Here is a 12,627-nt window from a genome sequence, read left to right as displayed (position 1 = left end):
TTTACATATTACGTTTGAAGGTTTTTTCCAGTTAAAAACTATACTTTCCAGTTTACACCTACTATGCATAAAAAATTGAATAAAGTGCTCTATTTATGGTAATTGGAATAACAGGCAGTTTTGAAGCTTATCCTCTAGAAAAATAATCTTTCCTATAGGTGATTGATTGGTGCTTAAGACACTGGGAACTACTGAGGCACTTGGCCCGCTGACTGGATTTAGAACAAAATTCATGCATGAATGCACGTTCCTGTGCTTCTGCGTTTTTTGGGATTTTGTTTCATGATTTAAGATCAGTAGTAAGGATGAAGGTGACTAGCTTAATGGGTTAGCATTTTTCAGATTGGGGACCTGAAACCTGCGTCTGGTCTCATAGAACAAGTCCACATGTTTTCTTTCTTTCAGCTGTGCACATTGAGAAGATAATGTTGAAAGGAGTCCAGAGAAAAAGGGCTGACAAATACTGGGAATACACCTTCAAAGTAAGCCCCTTTGCCCCCTACAGATGTCTTGTGTACGGTGCTAAATGACCTTTTGGGAAAAATGAAAATTGACCTTTGGAAAAACAGGTTTGCTAACTTAAAAAAAAGCTGTACGTATACATACATTTGTCTTAATGAAGATGTCCTGTTTTCAGTCTGTCCTGCATGGTTTGCCAAGGTTTTAATCATATCACATTAAAGTTAACTAATGATTTTATTAAAAAAAGTAAGAGCCTTCGTTAGAAGGTGTAAGATGTATCTTTAAAAGTGAAAGTAAACGTTTTCACTAGTAATTTTAAAATCAAGATCATGGGCATTGTCTTTTTCTGGCATGGTCTTCCCTGATTTTTTTTCTCCTCCTCTTCTTTGCTCCACAAAGCTTCTCTTCCCTGGCCTTTGTTGCCATGTCCTTTCCTGTCATTCTGCCCATCAGACAGCGGTCTCATTAACCGTAGAGTCCAGCTTTGTCGCTCCCCATGCCTCCTTCTCATTTGTTGACTGTCACGTGGATTCCTTGTCCACACTTCCTTCTTCCTCCCTGTTGGGCATTCACTGTCCAGCCCTTCCTCCTGAGATTGGACCGAGCACCTTGAAGCCAAATGGGCCGACGCCACATTTCTGTGCTCCCTGACTTCAGTTCCTCCCCAAAGGTATTGCTTGCCAGACTTCTCTTGAAGTGCTTTCTCACCAGCCAGCAGAATGTGTGGCTGTTCACTGCAGGCATCCCACGGGCACAGATTTCACAGAGTCTTCTGTTTGGGTTACGTGTTTTTCCTCTCCAGGAGGTTATTAGCCTGTGGAGAGTGAGAATCTTCATCCTCTGTCATCCCACCACATTTGACTTGCTTATTAGTATGTTTACTGAGTGATTTTCAGAACTCTGGCTTCTGCTCTATGGGAGAAATAGCCTCAGTTTGCACATTTCAGGTCCTTATCTCCACATCATTCACTTACCGTTTTTATAACACATGGCACAGGCCACTGTGCTCTCTTCTTTCCATTTACACTGGTTCTCCTTCTGTTGCTGGAGTTCTTAGCTTGTTCCTTCCTCAGAGCCTTTGTCATCCCCAGCTCTGGAACAATCTTCCCCAGACCATTGGCACAGCTCACATCCCTTCAGCTCCCCAGCTGATTCGAATGTTCCCGCCAGTGAGGTCTTCCTCTGCACCCTTCCATGGTGCTTTCCTGATCCTGCACCAGGCCCTATTCACTCGCTCTGGAGCCCTGATCCCTGAGGGGATCTCTTAACCATTCATTTGTCGTAATCTGTCTCATGCCCTAGAGCCTGACCTCAGCCAGAAGAGAGATTTCACTGTCTTGTCCACTCCTATGTCCCTTTGGCTGAGAACAGTGTCTGACACAAGTAGCTGCTCATCAAACATTCACATAACTAAAAATCATATAAAAGATATGCCAGTTAATAAGGGTATTTGCTCTGAGGGTTGGTAGATAAAATTTCATATCTGTGTTTAAATATCTGATTAGTAATGGTATGATTAGTTGATAAGACTTAGGTATTTGCAGAGTTCATATTTTACCTGGCTCAAATAATTGTAAAGTAGCCAGCATGAGTGGACTGAGATCAAGTCCACTGAATTAGAAGTATCCAAGAAGCAAAGGGGCATAGAGATTCCAGTCTGGCTCTTCTGCTTACTTAGGGTCAGATCTATGTAAGTTAAACGCTGAGCATTTTAGTTTCTCCATCTGAAAATGGAAGGAGTCATACCTGCCCCATCTACCTTAATAGGATTTTAAAGAATTGAGATAAAGATGAAATCTCTTCATAAGCTATAAATCCCATAAAAATACAATAGAGTACTATCAAAAGGGGGCAGTAAACTCTAGTTATTTCTCTGAAGCATTTGTATTTAATAAGTTCCAGGAGATAGAATTTTTATCTTTCTTGGTATATAGATCTATACTGTCAAAGTGTCATTTTAGAGTTCTGCAACTTTTCCCTTTTGAAAAATTACTAAACTATAGTCACGTTTTAAAAGACAACTTTAAAAAAAAAGCGATTTGAAAGGAATTCTTAAAAAGTTTTTTCAGTAGAGTCTGTCAATGTGCCGTTAATTTTAACAATTTGAGGAAATTACTACAATGCCAGATTAACTTTATATTTTTAATTGTTAATCTTAATAAAATTTAAGTTAAGGCCCTTTGTTTTACACATGGCTTTTTTTCAGCCGGTTCCCGCCTAAGAAATAACCATATAATATGTGTGTTTTTTTTAAATCAGGTAAATTGGTCTGATCTTTCAGTCACAACAGTAACAAAAACCCACCAAGAACTACAGGAATTTCTACTGAAGGTAAAAGTATAGATTTTGTTGTTAAAATGATTTTTTACGTAATATATAGAATCCCAAACCTCATATCAAAATAGACACCAGGAAGATTTAACCACATATATAAAGGTTGCCTTAGAACTCTCCATGAACGTTACCTGTAGAAAAATGTCATGTTATTCTAAACCTAAGTTTTCTTATGTTACCAATATAAGGAAATGAATGAAGGGTTTTCCACATTAAAAAAAAAAAAGAATGGAACCTGATTCCTAGTTCCTTGCCGAGGTATATTTAATGGTGGCTGCTTGGAAGGGTACTTCCTGTGAGAGTGCGTCTGCAAAGTGAGAGGCCTGTTAGCATTTGTTGTGGTTCTTAGACCTCACAGCTCTTCGGCTCCCTCTGTGGACTCCCTGAAATCCATGTCCCTTGGTTCCTTCTTTGAGTTCCAGCTTCCCCCACCCTCTCCCTGGTGATAGATGCTCCCTAGTATTGAGAGCACGGGATGATGGAAACATCTTATGCAGATTTGCGGAGGTAAAAGGTATCTTAGATCATTGTGTTCAAACTCTTGCCTGTTTCTTTTACACCAATTTTATTTGAAGCGCGTATGCATACAGCTAAATGTTAAAAGGAGGAAATGGGTTTGAATGGTTAACCAGTACATTAGTATTTCTCAATAAGGAAATATATTTTAAATTTATTGCGCATAAGGAGACAGGAAGTCCAGAAACAGGAAACACTCCCAGCTCCATCACTAACTTTTGAGTGAAGGTCTATGTAGTTACTGAACCTGTAACATCTGCAATGTTCAGGACCGCGCTGGTTTCTAAGTTGTCTATTTGTCGCCATAAGTTTATTCTTTCAGATCACGTGGGTCTCCGTTCTGAAAGCTACAAGACACTCTTTGTCACCAGCTTGCAGAGCTTTGAGTAGCATGGTGGGTGTTGGCTCTGAGGAGGATGTAGTTTGATGTGCTGTTGCAGCATTAGTTCTGCTAACAGGGTTAACTAATACCCAGGGACAATTTGCATGCTTTCCTGCAGCTTATTAAAAACCAGGCCCTCCGGGTGGAAGGCTGTGAACTCCTGCTGCTGCTTCAGGATAGTGACCTAACTGCATGTAAGGGGGGGGCAGTCATTAGTCGACAGTTGCCTAAAGTCACATGTGTGTGACCTGTTAGTTGTAGGCAGCCCGGTGAGGAAGGAGAGAATCCTGGAAGGAGCGGGGATGTGAGGGCTGCCCTCCAGAGAAGAGGTCATCAGCTCCCCAAAGGAGAAACTAGCTACTGGTTCACTGTCTGCCTGTTGAAGAAATTAGGAAGGGCTGGCCCGTCCCGTACCACCGCCACACCTGCGCTTGTAAAATCTCTTCTATTTATGTCTGACTTCTCTGTTTCAATAGGATAAAGTTAACCAAAGCTTAAGGACAGGTCATCCTGGGCAGGTGTTATTTGGGTTGGAGAGCAGTGCACTTCGTTTCTTTTTCTTGTGTTGCCCTTTCCATGACAGAGTTCTAATGCTGGAAGCTAGGTTGCAGGGAGGTGGAGCTGGGGCTGAAGGATCCTGTGGTGTGGGGTCAGCACGGTGGGCTCCAGTGCTGTCCACGCGTCGGTGTGGGGGTGCTGCCACCAACTTGTCCCGTTTGGGGCAAGAGGCTTCAGCAAGAGCGCATGTGACTGAGCACCAGCCTTGGGCCTGGCACCAGCAGAGTCTCTCCTGTTGGGGTTCCCTTAAGCTTCAGCTGGCTCTGTGTCTTGACAGATTTCTTTTTTTTTCAATCGTACAATTTTTTCTGAAAGCTTAAGTGCTTTAAAAAAATAAATAAATAAAGGAGCCCCCTACAGCTAATTCGCTCTTCAGAATTATGGTAGTTAATGATCCCCCTCATAAGTCAACTTTTGAATATAGAATTTTTCTAAAGTGGACAGATGCCTTCTCAAGTTATATGAAATAATTGTCAACATTTTATACTTCCAGAAACTAATCACCTATTATAAAACATCCTTTCAGGTTTACTGAAATACTTTTACTCCTTTTTTCCTTTCTTTTAAAATCATCTACAAAAGTTAAGAACAAAAGTGTCCTTTTGACAACCTGTACATACTAACAACCTTTAACTTTTGTAGATGCTGTTTAACTGCACTTACTGTTTGCTATAATGTGGAAGAGTGAGTTTGAGGTCAGTGCTTTCAAATCCTTATTCCCCCCATGTATGTGGCAGCCTCTGACCCCGCATCCAGGCCCCCTTCCTCTGCTGCTTAGAATGTGCATCTGACACCTGTCTGTTCCTCATTGCCAGACTGGAAGCTCCATGGAGGCAGGGTTCTTGTTTCTTCTTTCACTGCTGTATCCATGGTGCCTAAAATAGTACCAAGGACAGGGTTGGGGTCTGAGTATTTGTTGATTGAATGAGTGATGAATGAGAAGAGTTACAAAAAACTAAATTGTAATGATGGCTCTCCATCAGGCCTCGGAGTTTTTAAAGAGAAGCTTGTGGAAGCAAGGAGAAATGCTTTCCAGCACTCTGCGCTGGTTGGTGCAGGGCTGAGTGGAGCCCGGAGGTGGGGGGCTGGGTCCTAGACTGAAGACTGAGAGGTCAGGATATTCAGAAGTGACTAGAATAGAAGAGACATGATTTAAAGCTATATTTTTAGCAAATATGCCTTCCCCTAGGACTGGAAATAGTCCTTGGAAATTGAAGATAAAAATCACTTGAAAATAAAGCATTTTGCAAGTACCGATGACTATACATCTGCACTCTGCCCCATCACGTGAACGGTCACTGACTCGAAGGTGAAAATGTATGTACTCTCGCCTTCGATGCTTAGAAGAGCCATCCGTGATTCCATAGTGGAAGCGGACTTCTCTACTGAAGCTGGTTTTCTTTGGCTGTGTGCAGATGTTCAGGAAGTACCATGTGTAAAATGGGTGTATATATACTATGGGTAATATGAATAGGCCTTAGTGACCTTAATCTGTATTAAAATAACATGAAAATGTAAGTATTGAAACAGTCATTTCTTTGGGAAATTTGTAGATTCAGAAGTTGTTTCTTCCCGGTGTACTGGTCAGAGGACTTGCTTTCCACAGCAGGTGTGCAGAATGCCAGCAGAGCCTTCAGCCTCACCAGGTTATGAAAGAACCAAAAAGAAGTTCATTCTGATAAAACATCTTGATTCCACAGTCTAGCTGCCTGAATTAATATTACTTTTTGCTGTCTTTATTAAATATTCCATTTCTGAATCATTGACCAAAAATACATATTTGTTGAAAGAATACTTGCTTTGGATTCTTCAGTTAAAGATCAATACATAAACTGATGATTCATGTAGATGGTTATGTTCCTACAGCTCCTTAGAGATCACGTTAACAATTGTACTCTTAATTTTAGTGAAAGTGCTAATAATTCAGGAGTTCATTGCAAAGCCTAATTATCAGAAGTCAAATTTAAAATTCTTGAAAGACTTGGAAAGTTAACTTTACAAATGACTGATTTATTAGGAATTTTAAAAAGTAAGCTAGTTAATAAAATGACTTAAAATTTTGTTTTTTAAATAAAACTCTTCTTGGCCAAGTGACAATTTTTTTGTGGTTTCTGGTACATCACTTTAAGGGCACTTCCTTTATAGGCTGAGAGAAAGGTTGCTCACCCTTCAATTAGTGCTTTTTATGTAAGCAAGATTGAGGGTTTTTGCCCCATCTTTCACACCCAGTTCTTTATTTGGTGCATAGCACTGGTAGTCTGACATTGCCTGAGATTCAGATGTGAAACGAGGCACAAAGGTGATAACTGTAAAGGCAGGGATAACACCTCTCAGAATACTATTTGAGGATTCAAATAATTGTAGCTATGCTATGCAAAATGTTGTTCCATTTAACTAAAGCACTTCAGTGTGGATGTCATTTTCGTGTGGCCTGTGGCACTTGGAATGTGAGGGATCTGCAGGCACGTCCCAGAAGCATGCTGAATGCTGCTGGGGTTCTTCTGCACCATCGCAGAGCCCTGAGGTGTGCCCAGAAGGCAGAAGACTGTTTCCTAGTAGAAAAAGCTCTGTTGCTTCAGTATGGGGTCTGGCGTCATGAAGATTTAGAGAAGGAACTGCTTTGGGACCATGACCGAGCAAGAGACATTTATCTTCCTTTTATGCCTCTGGTTTGTAACATTCTTAGCAGCAAGTAAGAAACTTAACATTGGCCTTGCTGTTTTTCTTTTCTAGCTCCCAAAGGAAGTGTCTTCAGAGACTTTTGACAAGACCATCTTAAGAGCCCTGAATCAGGGTTCATTGAAAAGGGAGGAACGGCGACATCCTGACCTAGAGCCCATCCTAAGGTAATGATTTACTGACGCTGTCAGAACGATGACACAGACAAGATCATGGGCGGGGGAGGACTTAGAATGGAGGTTTTTTCCCTGTGGAGTACTTTTTAAGATGGGCTTCTTATCCATATGTTATTTGGGTCTGGGCTCACACTAGGAAACATCAAACAAATTACTTTTATCACCAGACGCTTTGGCTCTCTGATTAAAAAAAAAAAATGCTTTTAAAATATGCAAGCAGTGAACCTCCTGTTTTCTCCATAAGATATTTACTGAAAGAGTTCCTTATCCAAGAGCTCAACTTTAGAGATGTTCTCTGTTTTAAGTTGTCAGGTAAGTAAGAAGATTAGGCTAATGGGTTGGAGAGTAAAAGACGATTAACACTCCCTGAACACCTGTTCTTCTGGACAGCGGTAAAGTTACAGTGGTGGCGAGCCGGGCAGGGCGGAGGGGGGTCAGCTCCCAGAGCATCCTGCGCGCCTGTGGAAGGAAGAAGAGGTGAAGACACAGGCGGCACCAGCTCTCTGTATGGGCAGGACGGGTGTGGACATGGGTAAATATGCTTGTTTCATGATGGGAAGTTGAGGGATCTCTTGCCTAACGGCTTACATTTTTTTCCCAAAGTAAGAGTTTGCTGAAGAATGGCTACGCTGAGGATGGGGGATCAAATGTTTGGGAGCAGAAGGAACTTAGAGTGGTCGCGTGGGGATATGGAGAACAGCCTGATCAAAGAAACCTCTTAGGTCGGCCAGGACGTGGAGTCCATTTGCCATCGGAGATCAGTAAATTATAGTGGTGTTGGTCTGTCCTGCTGTGTAGATTTTTAACAAAATCCTTCCCTCATTTCAGGCTCAGGTGTTGGGAAAGCAGATGGGTTGGATAAAGACTTTCTTGGGTGTGATGAAAGGACAGTGGGGCAGAGGAATTTAGGGAAGAGTGTGCAGGGTTTAAGAACAGACGAATGCCCAGAGTGAACATAGGTGAGTCAGACAGGAGGGTGAGCCCCGGTTGAAAAATGGGTGTCCTGGAAGTAGGCAAGTAATTAAGCAGGTTAGAGCGTGAAATGTCTGGGTTAGGGAATCCTGAGGTGAAAATGTTCCTTGGGGTCGTCAGAGGTGTGGGGCATAGTTTCGGTAACTTAAATTGCTGCACTCACCCCTCTGTGAGGGGGCTCCCGTCAGGAGAGAGAAATTAAGGCATTAATGGCCAAGCAAACAAAATGCTGTTTTTTTTTTTTTTTTTTTTTAAATTTTTATTTATTTATGATAGTCACACACAGAGAGAGAGAGAGAGAGAGGCAGAGACATAGGCAGAGGGAGAAGCAGGCTCCATGCACCGGGAGCCCGACGTGGGATTCGATCCCGGGTCTCCAGGATCGCGCCCTGGGCCAAAGGCAGGCGCCAAACTGCTGCGCCACCCAGGGATCCCACAAAATGCTGTTTGACTGAAAACTTGGAGTTACTAGTAAGTCAACCAAGTAAAAGCAGTGTAGGGACCCAGGTAGCTTGAGTCCAGGGTTGCAGGGGACTCCCTGCCTGTTGGGGCCCGTCTGGGAGGGAGCCCCGCGGAGGCAGGGAGTGGGCGGAGCCCTGGCTGTCCCCTTCCAGCGGGGCACCCAGCGAGGGGCAGGGTGGGGCTGGGAGCAAGGGGTGCGTGTTTGCTCCTCGCTGGAGGGAAGCAGAAGTCTGGGAAGGAGAGTGTGTGTGCTGGATGACAAGGGCCCAGGAAGAGCAGAGGCAGAGGAAGTCCCTGGGGAAGAGGCAGCCACACAGGGCCCGAGCCTTGGCTGCTCACCTGCATGGAGCCCAGGTGCGCTGGCGCCATGGTGGCCGGGAGCGGACTCAGCCAGAGGGGGGGGGCTGAAAGGCAGCTTCAGGGGGTCCCCAGCCTCACAGCCCCCACCTCCACCGGCTGGCGGGGCTTCATTCCAAGGAAGGAGGTGCACATCTGTTCATTGAAGAGCCTGGGTGTAGGGGGCCTCTCAGACGGCGCAGCGGGCGGGTTCAGAGAGAATGGGGAGCAATGGGAAGTAGGAGCAATGGGGAGTGGTCACGGGGCATCCCAGGGATGGGACCGGGAGGTCACATGATGGTGGTGAGGGAGAATTGGCTAAATTCCTGGGTCCCCTGTGCTATTCAAAAGTCAGTGAGCCGATGGGGCACCTGGGTGGCTCAGCAGTTGAGCGTCTGCCTTTGGCTCTGGGTGATCCCAGGTCTTGGGATCCAGTCCCACATCAGGCTCCCTGTGAGGAGCCTGCTGTTCCCTCTGCCTCTGTCTCTGTGTGTCTCTCATGAATAAATAAAATCTTTAAAATAAATAAAAATAAACTATTTGCTAATTTGATAGAATGATTATTGCATTGGCTTAATCTTCATTTCCTTTATTAGTGAAATTCAGTATCTTTCTGTAAATTTAGCCATTTGTATTTTGTAAGATCATCTGTCCTTTACCAGTTTATCTTTGTGGGGTTTGGTGTTTTTAGATTTTTAACAACTCACCTTTAGTGATACAGGATTTCCTAGTGATGATCTTTTAGATGAAGTTTAAAATATTATGTTAAATTTGTCAGTCTTCGTTTCTGTGTTTCTCTTCACGCATACAAAGTCATTCCCAGATTGTTTGTTAAATGTTAGGGACATTTCTGTAGCCATATGGGGGAAAAAGTTAGGCTGGAACCATATGTCATTCCTTACATCAAAATTAACTCTAGATTGCTCAGAGATTTAAATGCAAGAAAGAAAATATGAAATTTATGTGTATGAAAAATTTTTCGAAGTATCATGCAATACCTAGACACCATTAAAAATGGAAATTCAGATACTCAGAAATCAAATTTCTGCATGATATAAGGAAAATATAAACAAAGTAAAGACTAACCTCAGGTTCAGGAAAAATACTTGCAATAAATTCTTTCTTATTAAAAAAAAAACCTCCTGGGCAGCCCGGGTGGCTCAGTGGTTTAGCATCGCCTTCAATTCAGGGTGTGATCCTGGAAACCCAGGATCGAGTCCCATGTCAGGCTTCCTGCATGGAGCCTGCTTCTCCCTCTGCCTGTGTCTCTGCCTCTCTCTCTCTCTCTCTCTCTCGAAAAAATAAATAAAATCTTTAAAAAAAAAACCCTCCTAAAATCAATAAGATATTGAAAACGAAGAGTCCAAAGCAGTGAGAAAAATGGGAACATACATGAACAAACAGGAAAGAGAAACTGGAATTTTAGGTGTCATTTGAACATATGAAAAGCTGCTCCTAATCAGAAATATAAATTAAAAACTTGAGTTGTATTTTTTTTAGGTGGCCACTACATTTTTAAAAATTTTAATTAAAGAATTTTTTAAATTTATAGTTTTAAAGGTTCTTTTTTTGGTGGGGGGAAGGGCAGAGGCAGAGGGAGAAAGAGAATCTTAAACAGGCCACGTGCCCTTTGTGGAGGATGCAGGGCTCAGTCTCACAACCCCAAGATCATGACCCAAATCAAAATCAGGAGTCTGATGCTTACCCAGCTGAGCCACCCAGGTGTCCCTAAATTTAGTTTTAATTGAAGTATAGTTGACATACAATATTGGATATAGGATTGCATTGAATCTGTAGGTTGCTTTGGATAGTATGGACATTTTAACAATATTCTTCTAATCCATGAGAATGAAATGTCTTCCCATTTATTTGTGTTGTCTCAATGTCTCCTAATTCTCAGAGTACAGGTTTTTTGTTTGTTTGTTTGTTTGTTTGTTACTAGGTATGTTAACCTAGTGATCTGACAATTATGTATAATACAGTACACTCACCACAACATGTGTAGTTACCATCTGTCACCATACAAAGTTATTATGAAAAATTTTTTAAGGTTTTATTTATTTGACAAGTGAGAGAGAGCACAAGCAGGGAAAATGGGAGAGGGAGAGAAAGAAGCAGGCTCCCTACTGAGCAGGGAGCCCAACATGGGGACTCCATCCCAGGACCCCCCGGGATCATGACCTGAGCTGAAGGCAGATACTTAACCAACTGAGCCAGCCAAGTGCCTCAAGTTACTACAATATTATTAACTATAGTCCCTGTGATGTGCGTTTCATCCTATGACTCATTTATAACTGGAAGCATTTGTACCTCTTAATCCGCTTCACCTATTTCACCCATCCCATCCCTCTCCCCTTGGCAGCTACAAGTTAGTTTTCAGTATTTGAGCCTGTTTCTGCTGGTTTGTTCATTTGTTTTTTCTTTTTTTTTTTTAATAATAAATTTATTTTTTATTGGTGTTCAATTTACAACATACAGAATAACACCCATTGCTCATCCTGTCAAGTGCCCCCCCTCAGTGCCCGTCACCCATTCACCCCCACTCCCCACCCTCCTTCCCTTCCATCACCCCTAGTTCGTTTCCCAGAGTTAGGAGTCTTTATGTTCTGTCTCCCTTTCTGATATTTCCCACACATTTCTTCTCCCTTCCCTTCTATTCCCTTTCACTATTATTTATATTCCCCAAATGAATGAGAACATACAATGTTTGTCCTTTTCCGATTGACTTACTTCACTCAGCATAATACCTTCCAGTTCCATCCACGTTGAAGCAAATGGTGGGTATTTCATTTGTTTTTTAGATTCCACATGTAAGTGAAATGATACTTGTCTTTCTCTTTCTGGCCTATTTCACTTAATATAATACTCTCTAGGTCCATCTATGTTGTCCCAAATAGCAAGTTTTCTTTTTTTTTTTTTTTATGGCTAATATTCCATTTTACCATCTTTATCCATTCGCCTATTGATGGACACTTAGGTTGCTTCCATATCTTGGCTACTGTGAATAATGCTGCAGTAAACACCGGGGTGCATATATCTCTTCAAGTTGGTGTTTCATTTTCTTTGGGTAAATATTCAGAGGTGGTATTCCTAGATTGTATGATATTTGTATTTTTAATATTTTGAGGCACCTCCATACTCTTTTCCATAGTGGCTGCACCAATTTGCATTCTCTGCAATGATACGTGAGGATTCCCTCTTCTCCACAGCCTCACTAACACTTGTTATTGCTTGTCTTTTTGATACTAGCTATTGTGACTGGCATAGGGTGATAGCGTTGCGTTTTGATTTGCATTTCCTTTATGACTAGTGATGTTGAGTATCTTTTCATGTGCCTGTTGGCCATCCATATGTCTTCTTTGGAATATGTTCAGGTCCTCTGTGCTTTTTTAATGAGATAATTTGGTTTCTTTGGTGTTGAGTTGTACAAGTTCTTCATGTGTTTTGGTTATTAACCCCTTATTGAATATATCATTTGCAAATATCTTCACTCATTCAGTAGGTTGCCTTTTTGTTTTGTTGATGATTTCCTTTGCTGTGTAAAAGCTTTTTATTTTGATACAGTCTATTATTTTTGCTTTTGTTTCCCTTGCCTGAGGAGACTTAATCCAGAAAAATATTGCCCATGGCCAGTGTCCCAAAAATTTATCGCCTATGTTTTCTTTTAGGAGTTTTATGGTTTCCTGTCTCACAATTTAGGTCTTTAATCCATTTTGAGTTTATTTTTGTGCATGGTAAGAAAGTGGTGCA

At 42.0% G+C, this 12,627-nt stretch overlaps 1 protein-coding gene across 4 annotated transcripts in view; it reads left to right on the top strand.

Moving 5' to 3' along the window:
* Positions 1 to 12,627, top strand: part of ZCCHC2 (zinc finger CCHC-type containing 2) — a 63,625-nt gene that overhangs the window by 17,591 nt on the left and 33,407 nt on the right. For all 4 annotated transcript variants that reach the window (XR_013375983.1, XR_013375990.1, XR_013375979.1 and 1 more), the window contains exons 3-5: positions 406 to 482; positions 2,722 to 2,793; positions 6,986 to 7,098. Coding sequence is in view for 1 of the 4 variants with exons in the window: in XM_077891055.1 (XP_077747181.1) it covers positions 406 to 482; positions 2,722 to 2,793; positions 6,986 to 7,098 (262 nt within the window). In the remaining 3 variants the exon portion in view is untranslated. The remainder of the gene's footprint in view (positions 1 to 405; positions 483 to 2,721; positions 2,794 to 6,985; positions 7,099 to 12,627) is intronic.

This window comes from Canis aureus, chromosome 1, assembly GCF_053574225.1.
Source record: "Canis aureus isolate CA01 chromosome 1, VMU_Caureus_v.1.0, whole genome shotgun sequence".
NCBI classification, from domain to species: Eukaryota; Metazoa; Chordata; class Mammalia; order Carnivora; family Canidae; genus Canis; species Canis aureus.
Note: the sequence above shows the minus strand (reverse complement) of the source record. Positions and strands in the feature narration are given on the sequence as shown.